The sequence below is a fragment of the Porites lutea genome, chromosome 5 (assembly GCF_958299795.1).
Source record: "Porites lutea chromosome 5, jaPorLute2.1, whole genome shotgun sequence".
Lineage (NCBI taxonomy): Eukaryota > Metazoa > Cnidaria > Anthozoa > Scleractinia > Poritidae > Porites > Porites lutea.
The window spans coordinates 11,972,005-11,994,769 of record NC_133205.1 but is presented as its reverse complement, the minus strand read 5'-3'; the positions used below and the strand labels follow the sequence as shown (position 1 = coordinate 11,994,769).

The 22,765-nt window shown below is 38.2% G+C and overlaps 1 protein-coding gene and 1 pseudogene across 5 annotated transcripts in view; one reads left to right on the top strand and one right to left on the bottom strand.

Moving 5' to 3' along the window:
• The window catches only part of LOC140937671 (ubiquilin-2-like), a 73,206-nt gene that overhangs the window by 25,269 nt on the left and 25,172 nt on the right, over positions 1-22,765 (top strand). For all 5 annotated transcript variants that reach the window (XM_073387231.1, XM_073387230.1, XM_073387232.1 and 2 more), the window contains 6 exons: positions 1,469-1,540; positions 1,931-1,981; positions 2,119-2,196; positions 6,705-6,785; positions 7,159-7,210; positions 21,250-21,439. In XM_073387231.1, coding sequence (XP_073243332.1) covers positions 1,469-1,540; positions 1,931-1,981; positions 2,119-2,196; positions 6,705-6,785; positions 7,159-7,210; positions 21,250-21,439 — 524 coding nt within the window. The remainder of the gene's footprint in view (positions 1-1,468; positions 1,541-1,930; positions 1,982-2,118; positions 2,197-6,704; positions 6,786-7,158; positions 7,211-21,249; positions 21,440-22,765) is intronic.
• Positions 9,991-11,042, bottom strand: LOC140937673 (uncharacterized; annotated as a pseudogene).

Genomic DNA, 22,765 nt, shown 5'->3' with positions numbered 1-22,765 from the left:
GTTATACTATCCAATATAGCGGACATGCTAAATAAACCTTCCTTAAGGTTGCTACTTTTTGAAGTTGCCCTCAGTGCCGAAGTTTCTCTTGTGGTTTTCATTGCGGTAAATTAAACAAACTCCTGTGTAGCTATAGAGATACTGTCTGTTCGCCGCTTGTGACCATTCAACACTGTGAGGTCACCCATCCTGGATGGAAACCACGTCTTCAGATGCTGTGCACTGAGATGAGAATGAACACTCACCAGCAGCACTGGTTGCAGGATTTACAGCAGGCAGCTTACAGATAGTTTGGACTTCCTGAATTAGCTTCTTTTCTGGTTCTGGAGACTTTGACGCCACCAACACGATTCCGTCAAAACATGATATCTTCTCCTTTAACATAACTTCCATAATACTTAGTTGCATGCCTAGGTAGCGCCCCTGTATCAACATCTTTGTTGCATGATGCGTCACGAAACATGAACTCTGCTTCATAGTCATCACCATTAGCAGCTTTAACCTAAAGGGTCTCCATCTGGGCATAGGAGCTGAAGCTTTCCTGATTAAAGCGCTGATCGATAGCACTGATGATAAGATCAATAACCTCACAACAGACCCTTCTAAATTGATCCTTGGCAGTTTGGGGGTAGCTTCGTGCACTAGTGCCAACCTCCAGTCTGGCCAAAGTGCATCGCTATCTTGGAAGCGTTGGTTCACCAATGCAAGCAAGCCTTCACTCTTGCGGGAAACATTAGCATAGAAATGGTGGAAGCTCTGATCTAGTGGGTATTTTTGTGAGCATCTCCTTTGTTACATTTGCCAGGCGCTGTCCACTGACCAAGATGCAAACTAAAGAAAAAGTCAAGTCGTTCCATTCAGGCCTTACATCCTATTATCCTTGCACGCAGATCGGGTTGTAATCTTTCGGACAAGAAAACATCCCACTATTCCATAAGAACAGCATAGTTCTCAAGAATTTGTCGAAAACAACCGGCTCTAATCATCCACCTTTTAGGGCAAAGTCCATTTAATTTGCAGGAATTTTTTCCATGTCAACTGGAGCAGCGTGCAAAGTCGTGTCTGATAGCCCAGGGCTAGTGGATTTTGCAATCGGGCTAGTGAATCATGTTCTTAACAACTGAAGTTTTTGGGGAAATTCAAATTACAGAAGAACTGTAATCAATGCTGCTCATCAAAATTTTTTGGGAGCTACTTAAAAGACTCTTGGGGTAGTATGTAACTAGCAACAACTTGCCCAAATGGCAAGCCGTAAAACTGACTTTCTTTGCACCCTGGTGGAGCTCTAGATAATAAATCCTAGCAAAAAAGTGGTAGGCCAAAGCCCTACCAGCCCCTCCCCCTCCGCAGTCGCTGTGTACTAAAACTAATAGTCCATTCTCTCCCCCATTAAGCATTGTAACTTAGCCTTTTGTGACTAGTTGTAGTGTGGCCCTAATTGAAAAGGGCTTGTTTTCTCTTATTGCAGAGCATGATGTCCAATCCTGATCTAATCAGACAAATATTTCTAAGTAACCCACAGATGCAGCAACTTATAGAGGTATCATAATTTTGAACACAAATGTTAAGAAAATAAGACTGAGGATTATTATTGTGATTGAAAAAATTACAAATTAAATAAGATGGAGAGACATAAACAGCTCTCTTAAGTTTAAAAACTTATTACTTTGACAACTTATGTTTATTAATCAAAAATACTTTCACTTATGCTTGCCCAAGTCTGAGATGGGAAGTTTTTCCTCATGAAAATGATGAATTTCACCCACTCCTGGTTCTTTTTCTTGTAATACTTGAACCAGCAGCAGTCAACATGTAGAGTATCAGTTAACTTACTCATAAGACAGTTTTATGCATTTATGTTGTCACAAATATATAGTTGCTATCTGATGGAAATTCTTTATTGAAACCAAGTGCTATTTTTTATCAACAGAGGAATCCCGAAATATCTCATATCTTAAACAACCCAGACTTGATGAGACAGGTACATGTATGCTTAGTTATTAAGTTACAACAATATGCCTTTCATATTGCTCAGATTTGCTCATTGTATTGTTCCTTGGTATAAGTAAAGACTAGATAGGCATAAGTGATGTGTGTGTAAACTTCATGTTACCTTAGACAATGGAGATGGTGCGTAATCCTTCCTTGATGCAAGAAATGATGAGAACACATGACAGAGCTCTAAGTAACTTAGAGGTATGTGGCTTTAGATTACAAGTACAGATGATTACAAAAGTTAGCCTTTTCATAAGCTGAGAAATCCTTTGCGTGAACCCTGCCTTTTTCAAGAAACAAAACAGACTAATTTTCATCTTGGAGATATGTACAATAATGTTGCTGTCAGATGAACTTGACTATCCTAATGGGGTGCAAACTTGACATGCTTTGCTGCCAAACATTTGAAGTTTGACAGCCGTTAAACCAACTGTCATGCTAAAAGTTGAAGCCATTGGCACCTTTTGTACAAATGTTCCTTAGACAAATTTTTCCCGAATTTAAGAAAAAATTTTCATGCAGAAACCGCAAAGTTGCTTTCAAGAATTACTCTTTGGAGTTTCACTGCTTAACATTTAAAATTACACAAATCAGCTTACATGCTTCAAGCCACCAACTAGTGAAATACTTTGCACAGGAATGTCAAACTCCAAATTAAATGTCAACTCTTAGGTGAAAATGATGGTATTTGACTCATTTGATAAAGAATAATAAATTACAGATACCGTAACCAGTTGAGAGCCAGGGGCGGATCCAGGATTTTTTTTTGGAGGGGGTGCACTCGTCTTTTGCTCTACTTCAACACCAATAAACCACATAATTGCTTTGTTTTTGCAGAATACGAGTTGTATTAGAAAACCGCAGGTCATCTCAGGAGGGGGGGGGGTGCACACCCCCTGCACCCTCCCCCTAAATCCGCTCCTGAGAGCTCAAGACTTGGGGGCAAAATCTTTCAAGTTACCCATTGCAAGTGATTTAATATTGTCTGAAAATATCTGAAGCAATTCTTCACTGAGGTTGAAGAGAATAATATTGTTTTAGTGTATATGTTGTGGTTCAATTTTATCCTTGGTTTAAATTTTATTTCCCTTTGTTTTAAACTCATTATCATATATTACCATATCCCAAAATAAAGGGAAATAAAATTTAAACCAAGGATAAAATTGAACCTCAACATATTCATACAAAGTGACCTCAACAGTATTAATTTGCGTTATACCAACTCTCCCAGATACAGCATCAATCACCCTCTCTCCCGTTCGGGTCACCAAATCTCCTGGATAAAATCAAAATAATTTTGACCTTTTCTATACTTTAGTTTGATGTTTAGCCCATTTTTTTCCTGAAAAATCAAATTCCATAGTACAGTTTCTGGGGCTTTTTTGCACATGTATTTACTCACTGACTTTTCTAATAGCCGGCGAATACGTATTTTGCAATTAACTTTTGCACTGGTTTGTTTTTGCTCGTCATCCACCCTTCAGGTTCACATGGATCATGCTAGCACTTGTATCTTCAATAATTACCCTTACAAACCGTATGTTTTGTGAAAACTCAATAGTTCCAGTTGCGCCTAATTAATTCTTTAAAGAAAGCAAAATGCTAATATGTTTGAGAAATGAAGAGCTTTCTGTGAAGGACCACATTCACTTCTTGACATGTCTGATTAAAAAAATGTGTTTCAGATTTTTGACAAGTGCTGTTGTTCTTTTGCTATAAGCAGATGAGGTTAGGTATAACACATCACAAGGATAAACTGTGAAAAATATTATAACTCTAAAACTCAACAATAACATCTTTCTTCTCTTTTTTGGAGGCATTTGCAACCAATTGAATTAACAAGCATTGAAGAATCTATGCACTCCATAAGTTTCTGCAGAAATAACATTTTTTACACTACTTTTTTGTAAAAGAAAGTTCTGAACTAGCTCTATCTTATCATGTAAAAGATGCATATTTCAAAATAAATGAATTTTTACTCTGGATGATACCTTAACAGTGATGGCAAATCCTTGGTCCATTTTCCTTTTAAACAATTACCAAAATTGATTTGAAAAAGGTTGTCAAACATTTAAATTGAAGGCCCACCAGAAGAAATTCAAACTCTTTGTTTTGTTTCTGTGTGTCCCTAACATGCATGTAGTGAAAAAGGCTCCTTGCATGGTTCACATGGGCCTGGAATACTCCTTGAAAAACTGCTAGGTCCTTGAAAACTCCTTGAAAATGATTTTGTCTTTAAACACTCCTTGAATTTGTAGAAGCAGTGCTTGAATTTTTTTTAAAACTGCTTTAATACCTGAGACTACAGAAAAATAAAATGATTTGACATCAAAAGATCGAAGGAACTGCCAAGGAACAGGGGCACCCAACGAGAATATAGTTCAAAACCACTTAAACATAGCATTGTGAAACCTATTTTAGTATTTAAACGGTAGATAGAGTCATATTTTTATCCCCTAAGAATTTTTCATCTGTTCGGATTTCCTAGCTGAAAGTCTAGTGATCCGAAAATTATAGGGATCAAAACTTACCTTTTCGAAAATTTCAGCCAGAAAAAAGGCTCCCGAAAATTCTAGGTGACCTTTTAAGGGTAAAAATCCTTTAAAAATAGGCAATTATACCATTTTTTAGATGTTCGAAAATCCTAGGAGAGGCAGGCAAGCAAGAAATTTTACAACAAATGTTTCGAAAATTCTAGATCTCAAATCTTCTTCTGAACAGATATTCTTCCGAAAATTGTCGTTGGGTGCCCCTGAAGGAAGGCATTTGAAGTCTCAAACATAAAAAAGCTTTCTATACCAAAGTTCCATTGTGATAATAGGATACCATTTAGTGAAGACCTCATACTCCTTGGTGTCACTATTGACAAGCTAAAATTCGATAAGCAGATTGCCAATGTGACAAGAAAGGTATCCCAACAGCTTGCAGTATTGAAACGTTTGAGAAATTTTTGACCTCTCGATATAAGGAAAAACATTTATTGCCCCCCATTTTGACTACTGATCTGACGTGTGGCATTTCTGCAGCAAAACCAAATCCGATAAACAAGAAAAAGTAAACAAAAGAGCTCTGCACTTCGTGCTTAAAGACAAAAGCAGTTCTTACATGGAAGTACTTAAGTAACTAGGAACTGTCTCTTTATACGATCAAAGAATCATGAAGATTTCCAGCTGGGTCTTTAAAGGAGCTGTGTCACGTAATTCAGACAAACTAGATAATCACAAAATGCCTGTTAAAGTAAGAGAAACGTAAACATTAATTACTGCTTAAAACATTAAAGGAAGGTTAAAATAACACAACAGATACAACAGATGCCACAGATGGGCAAAACTGAAGCGATTGAGAGCAAGTGACTGGCAAAATTAAACAAAATGAACTGGACTGCCCTGACACAGCCCCTTTAAGGTGCTACACATTGATATTCCCTCAACCCTAAAGGATTTACTACTGCAAAGATCAACAGCCTATAATCTTCATGGTAAAGACATTCTTACCTTACCTAAGGTCAACTCTACAAAGCAAGGTTTGAGATCTTGACAATAACTGGCCCGGAAGATATGGAATTCATTACCGGAAGCATTGAGACATGATACAAACTAAGTAGCCTTAAAAGACGCTTGAAAAAAATTGACGTCACTCAGTTATATTGATCTGTAAATAGTTTTATTATAATTATTATTGAACTGTACTTAGTTTTATGTTTTATTACTGACATATTCACAGATTTTTATATCGTGGTTAGATATTTTATATTGCATCTTCTTGCTTTTGTTTTCCTCTTTTCGCTATTTTTATTTGTGGCAATACCTTCAAAATAGCGATACTTGCAATACTGTAAGGAGCTAAGCGTATTTTGACCATATTAATAAAAGTTACTTACTTCCTTACTTCCTTACTTCCTTACACCGGGACAATTCAGTGTTTCTTATTCAAAGAACCAGTATCTAAGTAACCACGCCTTTAATGGGGTTTCCCAAGTGTATTCTTCAGCACCCCTCTAAACAAACAAAACTGTGAAGGAAATAAAGCTTGAAAGGGCTTTAGACGTGAAATCTATTCAATTTTGAAATAGCAACAACAACAACAACAAAACTTTGTTAAAGAGCAGATAAGATAACAGAAGAACTACCTGCAGCTAGTAAGGCTAGTCAAGGTGGACAGTATGTGCAAAAAAGAAATCAAAATTACGGCTGACTAAGGGAAGAAAGAGAATTAAACTGAATTTGCTTTTTAAGCTTTCATACCTGAGTTTAAGTTTCGCACTAACCCTGTGCCAGATGTCTTAAGGAGAGAAAAAGAAAAGTGAATCTATAGTACGAGGATCGACTCAGCTATGCGCAGCGGTTCTCGTTTTCATTAATGTACAGCAATACCCAATTTCGCACAAAACATAGCCTTAATTTAGGATTAAAACAGTAGATTGCCGGTACTGTTAAACTGAAACATTCAAAATAGCTCATGCACGTAAAACGTGCCTATGTTTTTTCATATGTAAATGATGACGTTCACGGGCTTGTTAGCATGAGAATACCACGATTTCCACATGAAAAGCAGGAAGGTTTGTAACAAAACAAGGTCACCGCCAGCCTCACTTCCATTCAAAGGCCCGGGCACTAAGCACACGACTGCAAAATGGCCTATTATTTTACTTTAAGGCTGACAAAACACCAATTTCACCCTAGTCGTTTTGTTTCTCTCTTTAACTGCAGAGCTTACCTGGAGGTTTTAATGCATTACAGAGAATGTACACTGACATTCAAGAACCAATGTTAAATGCTACACAAGAACAGGTATAATACAGAGGACTTCTTTGTTGGATAGTTTTTATCATTTCCATAGTGACTTGTTTTGTAATCATACAAGTGTGGAGTGCAGACAGAAGGCTTCTTCCTTTGTGTTTGGAATAGCTGCTGAATTCCATCACTTAGAACTAAATATAAGCCTATTACACTAGACTCCAATGTCACTATATAGTCCACAAGATTTTGTTCACAATAGTTAATTAATAGCTTAGTGAATTATCTGTTAGGTAACATAAATTATTTCCCTTCTACTCCTCATTACCTGAAAGTCATTTTTTTTTTCGAAGAATTAAGGCATTAAAGTCCCTAAACATTAACTTGTATTAATTTTGTATTATTGTACAAAATCCACTTTCTGTAGATGCGACAGGCACAGAACAATCCATTCTCTGCCCTCTTTGGTGGAAGCTCAGGTAAACCCTTGTTTCTTGTTACTACTCGTATACGTAGTTTGTAACAAATTATTTTGAATACAAGGTTAGCTATTATCATTATCGCACTTTGTTGCACAAGGTTGATTCCCAAATCCTTTCCTGTACATATCAGGTTCTGTTAGCTACAACAAATATCTTGCAACCCTAGATAAAATACACGGTTCCGATTTCCTAAAGAGGTTACACCAGTGTACAAAAATGATAGAGAATTGTGAAAAAGTGTTACCAGCTCTATAGATGGCCGATCAGTGCAGCTTTGCTCACCTATTAGTTGAGATTACTGCATAACTGAGGCCATTCCTCCAGCCTTCCAGCCATCAGAACTGAACATTGTAAACCTTGCTTCATAAACAGATATCTTTCAATTTTAGGTGATCCCTTCTTATCAAGTAGTTTTTCGTGGTTTTAATAATGTATATACACTGTTTAGTTGGAATGTTTTGTGGCAGAGAATTTTTTGTTTGGAATTTAATAAAGAGCAATTTAGACTTAGATATTGAAAAAGGACATGCAAGTATTTGTTCATAAGGCATTGAGAACGCTGTTTAATTTTCTTTTTTAGTAGTTCTCTTAGTAAGAATGCATTTAACCTTGAAAATAGTTTTTCCAATCTAAATGGATTTTTTTAATTGAAATGAAATGTTTTTGGTTCCAATAATTTTTTAATGAAATGAGTTTTTTCAAATCAAAACTATGTGTTTTTTAATGAAGGGAATTGTAAATAGTGTTTTGACGGAATAATTTTTTAAACCAAATTAATTTAATTTAATTTTTGTAAATAGGGTTTTAATAGTAGCATTGTTATTTATTACTATAATAATCAGGAACGGTCAGAGGTCGGCAAAGATGGCAGATGTGTTTTGCTTAGTGCGTGTGATATGTCTTCCGTTCACTGCTTAATGCAGATTCTTACAGCGTTTTTCTTTATTTTTTGGTGTCTCTGTGTGTCCGTTTATTGCCCCCACAGGGATTTTGCCCAGAAGGCGAAATCCTGAGGAGGCACCCTAGTAACTCGCGCGTATATTAAGGAAAGTACTTACAGTTGAAATATACAGTCAGTATGCCAGAAAAATACTCGATTTGCTTGAACAGGGGCCGCAAAGAATCGGTAGGTAATGATTATGTTTCTATTGTTTGCGCCCGCAAGAACGAAATGGTTAGGATGACGTAAAGACAGAAAATCCGGAAGGGACCCCTTAGGTAGATTTGTGACATTTATTGTGCAATCATACTTCGATACTCTTTTGCGTTACGTGTTATCATTGACATTCTGTGGAGCAGTTGTTTTAAAAGTTATATATATATATATATATATATAAACACTTGGAGAGTGTTCCAGAGACGAGTTCACAAATCTTTGATTGGAAACCTTGCCAGACACTCTTTCTCTCTCTTTGACCGGAATAAGACTCAGCCCCAAACAAGCAAGACGAGTGAACAACGGCTAGCTTATCACTAGCAGAACGATGGACGATTACAGAAATTCGCCGACAATCAAACTCTGTGCTGACCTATTCCCTGCTCACAGATATCCTTCCGCTATAAAGTTTAGAATAAGACTAGAATGCGCGAGCGTGAATTGATCAAACGTCCTTTTAATTTATAAGGCTTACTTTCCGGCAAATAAAATTAACTGAATGTAAAAAGTGAATGAGAAATAGCGAAAAATTCAACTTCTAATTAAATCTTTTCTTATGGTTTAGAATAAACTGTTCTCGAAACTGAGAATGTTTTGATCAAATCCGTGTAAATCGAACAGAAACTGTGCATGGAACCTTGCCTTCCTGTATTTATCTCACCTATTGTATTGAATATGTGTGAAAATCTTCATTATGAATCGGACAGGTATATTTCAAAGAGCTACTCAACGAGCAAGAATACTATTGGCCGACAATAAACAGAGCAGGGGCAGCTGTAGTGTCAACTATTACTAGTGTAACAAGCAAAATGCTATCAAACGACATGTACTCTTTGAAGGACCTGTCCTTAAGTCGCTGCTTGATAGCAGACTCAAGACAATTCATTACAAGCTAGACGACCTATTCAAAAAAGTTGATGACAACTACAAGTCTATTAATCTTTACTGATATATTGATGGTCTATATTTATTTATTTTGTTTTATTTAGTTCTGTATATTTACTTTTTTGTACCAAGTTTATGATATTTATTTGTACCAATGTATTTGTTGTGCCTCTTTCCTGACTTTCACATTTTTAATGATCATTATGTAATTACGGTCACCCAGCTAGTTTTGCTTTTTAGTTGTTTTGGGTGTCCCACTACTGTACGTGCTGTTTATTTATTTATTTATAATTATATTTTTGTAAATTCTTTGAGTTGTCTACAATAGTAGAAATGAACTGTTGTTGTTGTTATAATAATATTAATAATAATAATAATTAGATGCACATTTTTGTTCCTCTACATTGGCTGAGACCCTACCACGTGACCTTTAAATAACTGCCTCTTAACTTGTCGATAAGAAATAATGAAAATGGAGGGTAGGTGCCAATTGTGAGCAATGCAAGCAATAAGCAAATGAATTGGGGCGAAATGCAGATAAACTGGGGGTTACCTTGGCAACCTCCCACAGGTCACCTCCCATGAAAGAGGAACTCCAAGCTAGATTGTAAGTGCTAGATTGTAAGTCCAAGGGTGAGGCACCACCCTCCAGGCAAGGCAAGATAGCCAGGAAATGCGAGTTGGCAGGAAGAGTAATAGGTAACAGCTAAAGAAACCAAGGCTTCCAACCGACAAAGGCAAACAGATTCTACCAAAACGCTAGCAGTGGCAAAAAAGGCAATTAGCATCACTAAATGAAAATACACTCACTAAACTAATCCACCTTTGATTTGGCAGCCCGAGTTAAGAGGTCAGGAGGAGTTCGAATATTTTTTTTTGTAAGCATCACTTTTCCAATGGCCCAAAACTTGAATGAGGTGATCCAGAATACCAGCCCTTGCAGCAGAAGTGGCTGCCCCATTTTGGCAACTGTGCCTTGAAAAATCGCCAGGCAGAGCAGCAGATAGAAGAATAGCTCTTAATCTGTCTTTAAGTAAAGAGCAAGACAAAGGAAGACTATTCTCAAAAAGGAACAGGGGGTCAGGACGGTTACCCCGACGCTCAAGGAAGGAGACAATTGCTTGAACTGCGCACAAAGGAGAACCAGGCCCCAATCAAAATGTTGCACCTTTTGCGGAATGGGTCAGTTTTAGAAGCTTTGATGCATATTTGAAGGCAAGATGGATTAAGAGGAACATACACAGCAATATCATGCACAGATAGATGACGGTTAGGGTCGAAGACTGAAAGGCTGGGGACGGTGAATTCTGCTGACCTCAAAAAACCAAAATAAACCAGTAAACAGGCAGCCCAAAACATATGATCATCAAATTGGTAGACGTGGGTTAGCAGATTAAGAGCCCTGTGAACGCTTGATTCCTCTAACAACTCTTTGAAGCGGAAGGCAGAAACCTTGATCCACATGAAGAGAGCATACCACAGATAGATACACCTTAATAGAAGAGTGCGCAAGGAATCAGCCAAGAATGTGGCAAAAAGACACAGGGTCCATTCAGTGGCCAGACATGGAGAGCCAGAGGAGCTGACATGACCAATCATGACACAGAAATTTATTAACTTTTGCTGAGCACAAGAACGGGTGTGGAGAGTTGAAGCAGCTAAGCCTTGGTACATGAGGGAAAGGCAGCTAGCTTCTAGATCATTATGGAAAGCTGAGCTAAAAGCTATGGAGAAATGAGGACTGGAGACTTTTTGGCAGATGGTGCTTTAGAATGAAATTCCTGCAAATTGAAGCGAGAAAAGGCATCAACTATGCCATTAGATTTTCCTGAAACATGAACAGCCACAAAGGTACACTGAGGCAGGCCACTACTTTAAGTAAGCTACACAGCAAGTGCATAATGTTTGGGTCTTTTGAAGTGTGTGAATAGGCCATTTGCACTAAGAGGTCATGTGACATCATTTTTTATGAAAATAAAAGTTAGATGATTTTGCCTTTAAAGAACCATTAGTGGGTCTTATCTTAAAAAAAATAATAGTGGTTTAGTTTATCAAACCCGCACCATTTTCTTAAAATGAGTCAGTTCGTAGCTGGTCACGTGACCAAAATGTGATTTTTAAAACTATGAATTACCTCTTTCTGAACAGAAATTCTGCACTTAAACTTAAGGAAATTGTTAAAAAGATGATGTGGTAACGTTTTCAGCACATCTAAACATAACTATCAAATGTTTAACAGGGTACAAGCAAAAAGTAGTTTTAGCTGCCATGTTGCGGCCAATACAAATCATACTACGTGGTTGAAAAATCGAAGTGTCATAAAATATCTCCCTTAAATGCGTTTCCTTTCAAATTTCGGGTGTAAGTTAATTTTTTTGCCCTGCGTCAATTTTTGGCATCAGCAAGATTCCAACTCATTGTTTAAAGGAAGCGTTGGTCATGTGACCTCTTAGTACAAGTGGCCCATAGAAAACTTCACTCAACCGAGTCTGCGCTACTTCACTTCACCGATGAATTGCTTAATAACATGGATCAAAAGAGGATATCTGTTATTGTTCTTTTGATAAAGCTTTTGATAGCATTCGACACGATTTAATGTTACGTAAACTTCGCAAAGCTGGTGTATCTGAGTCTGCGTGTGCCTGGTTGGAAAGCTATTTATCGCAACATCAACAAGTCGCTAAATTTCAGAATACTGTATCTGATCCCTTACCCTTACGGTTGGGGTACCGTAAGGATCCATCATGGGCCCGGTGATGTTTACATTGTATGTAAACGACCTCTTTCGAGTTCCAAAACATTGCGAACCACTCGGCTATGTTGATGATACCAAACTCTTCCTTGGGTTCCCCGCCAGCGAACTTATCGACGTTATCTCTGCAGTAAACGAAGATCTTAAAGAAATATCAATTTGGTGCTGTATAAATTCTCTGTTTATTAACCCTAACCAGAAACTCATAAGGGGTTGAACCCCTTATGAGTTTCTGCCCTAACAAAACAAAGCTCCTTTATGTGGGCGTCCCACAACTCGTGAGGACATTACCCTCGCCCCTACCAAGTGCAACAATGCTGGGAACTGAAATCAAGCCTGTAACAGTTGCAAAGGGCCTGGGAGTGTATATATATATATATATTTATTATATACATACTGAGAAATACTCACCAAAAAGCTATGTCGTAAATTTTCGTACGCAAATTAGTTCTTGCTAATCAGAGGAGCGAACGATGGTTTTCACACGTGAAAAAAATGATACGTCCAATCAGAATCGCGAACGATGTTTTTTCACGTGTGAGAAAAATGATACGTCCAATCAGAAGCCACAGTGTGCGAGTTTCGCCCCAAAATTCCCACCTTTTTTATTGCAGCTTGCTGCGCCGCTTCGCACACATTCAACGAGAAAAGTTGTACTCAAAGAGTTTTTCTCGCTAAAAAAGTGAAAAACATTCCGGAAATGGAGTGGAATAGTTTCGTTTGTCTCACTGTCGATAAAGAAAACGGTAGAGAGCCGGCGAAACAACAGCGGAAAGGGATAAACAGAACGAGACGTAAGCTTTTGTTGTGCTTTTTGTCGGTGCTACTTTGCCTTTCATTACTGGGCTGCCTGTGCGCCCAGTCAGAAAATGAGCTTTCGGTCGTCTGCGGCGAAAAACGGCCTCCCGGGGGAGGGAAGACACGAGGGTCTGGTACCGAGAAACGATGTTCTCACAAATGGTTTCATATGAGTTTCTCTTGCACGGAGCCTTGCACGGATACTTTTTGTACCTCGTCTGCGCTCCCCCTGAAAAACCCACAAAGCGTTGCGAACCTGAAGAAGGCTATTTGCGTTGTTCGAAGCGATACGATGGGAGTCACTCTATAATTTTTTTATTGTTCGAGTTTAAGTCAGTTAGATGATGTTGGCGCTGGGAAACTCAGAGAAATGCTCGCGTTGCATTCAAACCGACACGCTGTCCACGGTAGGTGCACACTAAAAGATGACTGTGAGCGTCAGGTTTGGAACGCCGTGGCCGCTTCGTGAACTCAAAGAGAGAATTATCGATCGATGTAGTACATGAGCAAATAAGAAGCACAATTTATGAGCAAGGTATTTCACCAGTTGACGACACTATGGCTGAAGACTTGATTGTAAGCCTTCGTAGTCAGTGAAGCGAACAACTCACTTGCCGATGAATGGCACTACGCACGTCCATGAGCGAGGGACGTGACAACTTTGCCATGTTAGAAGACTGGCTTTTCCTTTAAATATTTCCTTCTATTTAATGCAACACACGCCACTTTGGAGGTCAAAATTTCGGATACTGAGGATAAAGAAGACACGGACAAAAATAGGGACTCTGAGAATTTCGCACACAATGCACAAGTTTAAAGCTTCACCGGGACATCCCATCCGGGAGCTTCACAGAGAGCGACTTGAGGAAAATAGGAGCTATTACTGACAAGGTTTGGTGACTGAGTAGAGCATACAAGTGTAGCCCACGTCGAGGTTTCAGGGGGTTTGCTTTTGTTTGTATTTGTATCTTGCTAAGCTTTTATCATTAAATTTGTACATGATCTTGTGATCACAATTCTGTGTTTTCGCCCATTCAGCAAGCACGCTATATTGATGTCAGCATTAGCGAGTTTCAGAAACATGCCTTTGAAAGTTTTCAGCTCTCGTTGATATTTCTTTTACCATTTTATGAAGATGTTAACTGAAGTCACCGCAAAATGGAAACTTAAAAAAGCGTATAATCCATTTATCTCGAAACATAACACACATGAGTGATACGACCTTTATTTTCGTAAAGGTGTTTTGAATACGAACGAACACAGTCAATGTGAGGGGCAAAAACAGCATTAACATAAATGAACCATAGGGTTTTAACTAATATAAGGGTCAATTATTGTGCATTGAGATGAATCGCTTGAAAAGAGAGACTTCGCTTGAAGATGTGATCAGAAGTAAACAAAGGCATAATAGTGCGTAACGTTCAGTCTTTTTAATATCCAAGGAGTCACTGTGAATAGTGTTTCCATATTGTTTAGCTGGCACAAAAACTTCGGACGAGTTATAAAGCGGCATAGTTATCTTCCATGAAGAAAAGTTCGTCTTGGGTGAGACAAACGGAACTGGAGCGAATTTTTAACTCGCATCGGTATCAGGTAAAAAATATGTTATCGATCGTTTCATCTATTTACATTGTTTGAAGTGCGTGCTGGTGAACGCAACATGCGAGCGAGAAATCTTTAAACTTTTTTAGGTCTCAAAATGCAAAGGATTTTATTCCTTTAAGTTAGAGAAAAATACCATGAGAAAAATCTTAAAACTGAATATTTTTCTTCTTGTGGAAAAAATAGTGCGTTTTCTTGTAGACTGTGGACCGCAAATTAGGATCGCACTTTTCACAAACATGTGAATCCTGAAGTTCAGAAGCCAACCGACGATTGCGTTTTTCGCTGCTGTCAATCATCTTAACGGACCTCTTAGGAAACAAAACTTTACTTCACGGGTTCAAAAGGGCATGGTTTGTGATTTGTGGATTTCGATCTGTTTTGTGTGTTTCTCTGTTTCAAGGTTCGTTGCTTGTGATCGTAATTATGATTGACGGCAGCGATAAACACAATTGTGAACGTGGCTTTTGAACTTTAGAGTTCGCATGTTTGTGAAAAGCGCAGTAAAGTCTCCGTGCAGTCAGTGAGGCCCCTGGATCAGGCGGCATCAGTGGGCAGTTAACTGTCTGTTTTAGTATACTTCTGGTTTTCATACAGTACAATATTTCTGTCTAGTGTAAATCAGCTCATTATACTCGTAGAACGACAACAATTTTTGGAATTTCCAGTTAAGTCAAATTAGATCACGTTATACTGTCACGCTATATTTTAAGGCACAGAGGGATTAGTGGCGGGGTACGTGGAAATAATGCAAATTGTTTCCTGCTTAGAATTAATGGCTAACTTGCCTATTTTTATTCATAATGGTGGAATTTAAAAGTTATTATACAGCCCCCACTTAAAAATGGTACTCTTTTTTTTGGTTACGAAAGTCTTTCAAAAGGGTACAATGTTCTGAATGAGTTTATGTTTCAGTCTCACATGAGGTTCTGTCGCATGCAATGGTTGCCGACAAGGTTTTATGGTAGCCTAAGTGTGTATAGCCGCCCCCTCCCCTTAGAAAAAATAGCCCCTGGGCAGCCCAGTTAAAAATCGCCTTTCGGCGATTCTTGTTTAAGCTTAAGCTTATACTGAAACCGGCCATTTTACTTAAATTTACTCATTTTCAATTGTGCATTGAGAACAAACAGTTTAGATTACTTATAGTTCTTGGATTACCTCATATCCTCACCGTCATTTATGTTTTTAACAAACGTTTTTGCTAAAAATCTCATACTTCGTTTTCGTTGTCATTTTGCGGTAAGTGTGTAGCGGCAAATTTTAGCATTTTTGAAAGATTTAAAATAAAAAGGCCGCCAAAATGATGAATGCCTCAGTATGTATATAATAAACACAATACCACATGGAAAGTGCTTTGTACGGTATTTACGCACTCGTCGTTTTTTTTTTTCAACAACTCGTGCGTAAATGCTGTACGCCAGCACTTTCCATGAAGTATTCTCTCTCTCTCTGTCTCTCTGTCTCTCTCTTTGTCTCTCTCCCTCTATATATATATATATATATATATATATATATATATATATATATATATATATATATATATATATATATATATACGATGATCGCCACCAAACCTGCTACATGCAGAATCGACAGACAGCCAGAATTGACAGCGATGCAGGAACCCGCATTCCAAGAATAGCAAATAACTTTACTGGTAGTGCTACCAGAGGCCTCTGTGTGTGAGGTGACTGGATTGCCTGAAGTTTGGCGAGTAAGAACTTGAGTGCCAGCTGTATGGTAGTTGAATAGCTGGACGTTCATTCAAAGTAAGCGGCCAGTCCAGGGATATTTTATTTTAAAAACGCCATCCTACAGATAGGTGATTCTGAGGTTTTGTCAGTGTGAAGTGTGATACAATTAGTTCTTAAAGCCTGTTCTTGTGCACTGCAGATCAACCCTTGAGGTCCCCCTTCCGCAACCACTCCATCTTGGATGTAGCACTGTTATGCGCAGTAGAGGGTGCGCAGTGCAAAACAAGGGAATTACCTGAAGAAATTTATAAATATCAATCGCGCAATACCGTATTATTTGGGGAGCAAGGGTGGCGCAGTTGTGAGAGCACTCGCCTCCCACCAATGTGGCCCGGGTTTAAATCCCGGCGTCGACACCAAATGTGGGTTGAGTTTGTTGTTGGTTCTCTCCCTTGCTCCGAGAGGTTTTTCTCCGGGTACTCCGGTTTTCCCTTCTCCTCTAAAACCAGCATTTCCAAATTCCAATTCGACCAGGAATCAGGTGCAAATCATTATTTATTATTTATTTATTTATTTATTTATTTAACCGTATGACGGTACTATTCTCTCCCTGCTCGTAAGGAGTCTTTTCATCGGTCGGGGAAAGTATTAACACAACATTGTTCATCATTATTAGTCTCGCTTGCGTAAGCAGCGAGGCTCATAATCTGCAACGCGTTTTTCGCCCCGGGGGGCAGTCCCTTATATAGGCTGTATAGGGATGTGCCGCACCAAAAAAAATTTTTTTAGCCGTTTTGGTTTGAAATAGGATATCAATTTCGACCATTTTGGTCTGAAACAGAGTATGCTTTGTGCCTTCTAGTCTTGAGTTGGGTATGTTTTTTAGAAGAATTAGCTACTTCTTCGTCATTTGGCGATAAAACCATTTCCCTTTTAATGTTTACGCCAACCACCGTTTACGTGCCGTAACAGCTTGTCATGCGCTCAGGTCACACGCCGGGCTCCAGGGCTTCAGGTCTGAAATAGGGTATCAAATTTTTGATCAAGTCTGAAATAGGGCAGGGAAAATCACAGATTTTGGCCTGAAATAGGGTGAGGGTTTCGGGAAGCGTGCTGCACACTCCACCCAATTTTTCTGGAAGTACCCCTCCCCCCCGGAATGTTTGGTCCGTTTTTGGGGTGACAAAAAGCAGGCCATTGTGCCAGGCGTTCCTTGTGGAGACCGTGGAAACTGGGACTAAGAATCGTTGCGTGATTGAAGCCACGCATGTTTTGCGAAGAAAGCTTAGGAAAGATTAAATTTAGAGCTTTTCCGAAGCGTGTCGGTCCACGAATTCTATCGCTCGAAAGCGTTGATTACTTGGAGCAAGTGAACACTACTGAGTGCTCGAAAAAAAAATAAGAATCTTAATTAGCAAAATTGCGATGATCAGGTGTTGTAAACTTTCACCATATGCAAATGAGTCTTGTGATGAGCATGCGATTTATTTTCGGCGAGGATTGAAATGACCAGCCATGTAAATCCCTTTTTCGATATCTGGCAATGATGTAATTTCTCTGGAATCGAGGCCCTTGAATTTTCGTGTATTTATACACGCGTATAGCCTGCTATCGGAGAGGTATTTTTGGTCGTCGCTAACACGCGTACTAAATCAATTCAGAAACAAATAACAAGTATCGACGTCGATAAAGTAGGAAGTAAAAAAACCTTTAGCGAGTATGTAAATCAGTCTCCCCAATTAGTAAGGCTCTGTGCCTGAGCTATAAGACATGAAACTATTAAAACTGCTTTAAAGTCAAAAAATGATCATGCTTATAAAATGGCTTATTTGAAATGAAACATTTTTGTTAAATATAAGCCGAGAAAACGAAGGCCAAAGTTGGTATCTAAGAGCGCTTTTTTGGAAATTTTTAGAATCACAGGGCTGAAATCCGACGCGATACTTTCTGTTGTTGACAGAAATGTTGCAATTTTCGCAACCCGACACGCGATAACGCGTTATAAGTTTCAAGTAAGCCAGGGCAAATTATAGCAAAATTCGCTTACATTCTGCTTCCCCAAATTAAGTACGATTGTTTTGATATTTCTAAATCATTTCTATGGTTGTAAAAAACCTTCTACGGACACATCAAATATATGATCCTTGTAAGGACGATGACACCGCCCCAGTTTAATGATCTGTGATGCAAATTAGCACGTTGCTAAGGCTAAAACATTGTTTACGACGCCATATTGACAGCAGGTCACCCAACGAGTTCAAACGAAGATTTTCGTATTTTCTCTCCACTTTCCGTGCTACAATCGGATCAGTGTCACAACAAACATTAAGAACAGCGGTTTACTCGTAAGAATTCAAGACGGCGACAAAGAAACAGCGCAGCGCCACGAAAATTAAGGGCGAATTAAGGGAAATTTTGCGGCTGTGTTGGACCGCACTGGAAACAAATCGATGTAAAAAGATGAGGATTTATAATACGGCGCTGAAACTTGCCAGGTTTATTCACATGATGTAAAGGAAAAACGCATTGCATTTCTACGTGATAATTTTTTTCACGACCAAACGAGGGACATGGCGTCATCAGTCACGTGATCAAAGCGTTTGGAAGGTTTTAGTTCGTTTTTAAGGTACGTTTTCTTTACATAAATTGGCAAGTTTTTGCTGTTTTTCTCAACAATTCTTTACACTGTATTGTCTCTGAGTAATTATTATTCCATTTTCAAAGCAGAACCAAACGAAAACTGAGCCAGAAGTTTAAAATTAAAAAATTAAGGGCGAATTAGGGGAAATTTTGCGGCTGTGTTGGACCGCACTGGAAACAAATCGATGTAAAAAGATGAGGATTTATAATACCGCGCTGAAACTTGCCAGGTTTATTCACATGATGTAAAGGAAAAGCGCATTGCATTCCCGGCAATTCCCGGAATATTTTTGAATTTTTGCGGCAGCCTGAAGTTACAGGGCATTACAAAAAAATTCCACCTCTATATGTCAGGAAAAATGTACTGGCTACTGCCGGGAATTTAAAGGTAAATGAACAAACTAAGTATAAGTCAGTTCCGATTTTCTTGTTATTCCTAGCTGTCGAGAGAAAGCCAGAAATACAAAGTTATTTAATTTTTGAGCCTGCGATTATAAATCGGAAATAACACCTTAGGTGTGAAAATTGACACCTCCCATATCAATTTTCTGAAAGCTCAGCTCTCTCTTGATAGGCCTGTGAAATTTTTATTTTGCAAAATTCTTAATCATTTGAGAAATTAATTTTTCAAGTGGATGGGTTTATAGCAGATCTAATACCTTAATAAAGTTCATTATCATTTATTATCATGTTTCTTGTAGAATTAATCACCTCCTCATTTTTCTATCTAATCTTTAAGCAGGCGAGATCTGTATGCGGCTGTAAGCGCGTTTTTGTTTCCATTGTTTAGGTTAGGGTAGCAAATCATTTGGCTTTTAGGGTTAGAGGAACTGCTACATGACTTCTCTCTTCAGAAGGAAGAAAAAAATATGGCCGCCAAATACATCCTTTTAGTTTTTAAAGTTCTTCTCTATTAACAAACGTTGAACACTTATTCCGGCAAACAAACAGTTAAGTTGAAAAAGGATTTTACAAAAGTCTCAATTTTAACTTGCAATATCGGTCAATTTATGCAACTTTTAAACTTCTGGCTCAGTTTTCGTTTGGTTCTGCTTTGAAAATGGAATAATAATTACTCAGAGACAATACAGTGTAAAGAATTGTTGAGAAAAACAGCAAAAACTTGCCAATTTATGTAAAGAAAACGTACCTTAAAAACGAACTAAAACCTTCCAAACGCTTTGATCACGTGACTGATGACGCCATGTCCCTCGTTTGGTCGTGAAAAAAATTATCACGTAGAACATTACTTTCCCGCTAATTTTCTCTGCCTTGTGATAAAAGGTTGACTCTCTACAGCCCTTGGCCTAGTCTCCTGACTTTTTCGCTCATGTTCATTACCCCTTAAATTTTAAATGCCGGCCATCAACTGGTTATTTTTAAATGCCCCACACAATTTAAACCTCAAATATGCTATTTGTTTTTAACTCCTTAATGAAATCTTGTCACAGCAACTAAAAAACCTAATTCGGAAGTAGTCACGTGATTGATGACGTCATCGCCTTAGATGTGACATGAGAAGATATTTTATGGCACATGTTATCTTGCTCTGGTCTAACAGTCTTCTACGTATAAAATTGTCAGAGTTAAAGCTTTTTATAAAATTGCCTCTAAGGATTCTGGGAGATTTTTTTATGATAATTATAATTTACTTTTATAATTATCATAATTCTTCCTCTTTTTCTTCGTCTTATTATTATTATTATTATTATTATTATTATTATTATTATTATTATTATTATTATTATTATCATTACTATTATTACTATTATATGTATTGGAATACTGTTTTTTATGACACGATCCTTTCCCTTTACATTTGTGGTCCCCTGATGTAGACTATCAATGGGGCAAAGGGCATTCTATTTTCGGGGTCCAAGGGAATGGAGTGGGCTACCTGACAATATTAAGAACACGAAAGATATTGATAGTGTTAAGCGGACACTTTTTAATGATATATTTCATACAAAATAATTTTGAGTGTATTTTGAATGATTTTGAATGTATTTTGAATTTAATTGAACTACTGTAAATAAGTTTTCTTTTCTTAATTACCAGTTTTATGTAATAGCTAACATTGTGAATGAAAAGCCCTGGTGAAGGGAGTCTCAGTAAAGTATGTATGTATGTATGTCTGAAACTAATCAACGGGTCCAGAAAAGAGCAATAAGGATTTTGCTACCAGGTTCTCATCTCAAGGAAGTTTTAAGAACCTTGAATTCCCAAATATTATTCCAAAGGTGTGAGGATCTATATGTCTGAAAATCGCAAAAGTGATATCTAAAGGAGAGCGTCTTTCAAAGCATTTTCTGTTGCTGAGATTGAACTTAAGTAGGAACACATGCTTGATCCTTATCACCTGTCAGCACACAAAGATACCTATGCTTTGACCACTGACGTATGCGCTGTCTTTTTTAACCCAGCTGTAAAATGTTTGGGGTTTTTTGTTTGGCCTTGCTCCTTATAATCGATTTTTGGTAATTTTTTGATAATTTGTGTTTGGTTTAAGGCACTGGAACTGGCTCTGACCCAAACACAAATCCTCAGCAAGGCACAGAAAACACGTCACCACTCCCAAACCCATGGTCGCCTTCACCACCTCCTGCAGTAGCCAATCAGCCGACCCAACCAGCTCAACAGGAGCCAACTCCTCAGACTGTCACCTCTTCAAGAAACCAAAATGCATCTCCTGGTACTAGGTAAGTCTTTACAAACACTACTTCATTATGGAAGTAAAAACACTCTTTGATGCCCTCCATTTGATTACTTCGAGTATTGCTTATTAAGTACCTCTAAAATTTGCTGACTGATTCAAACTAGACACATAAAAACTGTGTGACCCAACATGTGGCCGAAGGCCGAATGGGCTATTGACTCAGAGGCCATGAGGGCGAGACGAATAATTGTTTTAGTAAAATCCAACTAGTTGGTCAAAAATATCGAGAATAAAAAAATTTTAGCTAGTTAAAAGCTAGACTTTAAGCCTTTATTGCCGCCAAAAAGCCCACGGTTTTCGCTACTAGGGGGCTACAACATATAGCCTAGTAGTAGCTCAACCAATCAGAACGCAGCATTGATAATAGACCACTAGTTGGATTTTACTAAAAGACATTAGATTTCAGTAATTGTATAATCGAGGTCATAACAACAAGGGAAGAGAAAATCAATGACATCAAAGTGAAGAGCTAGAATATAGTTACACAAAAGCTAATTGAAGTACTCACTTAATTTCCTGTTTTTTCTTCTGCAAAGCAACTAGGCTTAAATATGAGTCATTCATAATATCTTCGACAAGGCTCTTGAGTTGATAAAAAACACACGGTTCAAATTCTGTTGGTAGCTTACTACTTTGAGAAGGCTTCTTGAAAAGGTTCACCCGGAAGAGTTTGTTAGTAAACTGGTCTCATAAAGTCCGTCACCGATTCAAGTGAACCGTTCACGCGCCATCTTTTACCTTAGGTCTAGAGATAAAAAGCATGTGCATTTGGTGTAAAGATTTCGTGCATAAGAAATGACAGAATTCATTCTTGCAATCACTGAATTTTACACACCGAGAACAGATGGCTTTGCTCACCTCAGCAGGCAAGTTACTGGTTTAGTCCGCTGGCCTATTTCACACATAGTCTCATATCTTGCACACACACTGTATACACCCGAGGACGATTTGTGCCAGAAAAACAAAAACAAAGCCCGTTTCTTAGCTCGGCTGTTCCCATGGAAACACCTGAACAATTATATTGCTAATACAAGCTAACTGGGGACACTCGGTGAGGGAAAACAAAAATTCCAAAATGTTTATTATGTGGCTACAATAGTATGATTGGCTACTGAGCAGGCAAGATTTTGTTGTAATGACCAAGCATTACTAGCTAGGTGCCCAAGGCATATACAATGTGTTAAATTGATAGTAGACTTCCATGTTATGGACAATTGACAGCTGTCAAAAAGGTATCTGCTGACAAGTGTCCCAGGACTGTAACACGGGCTTAAGTGTACAACTCATTGAGTGACGTGTTTTTTAAAGT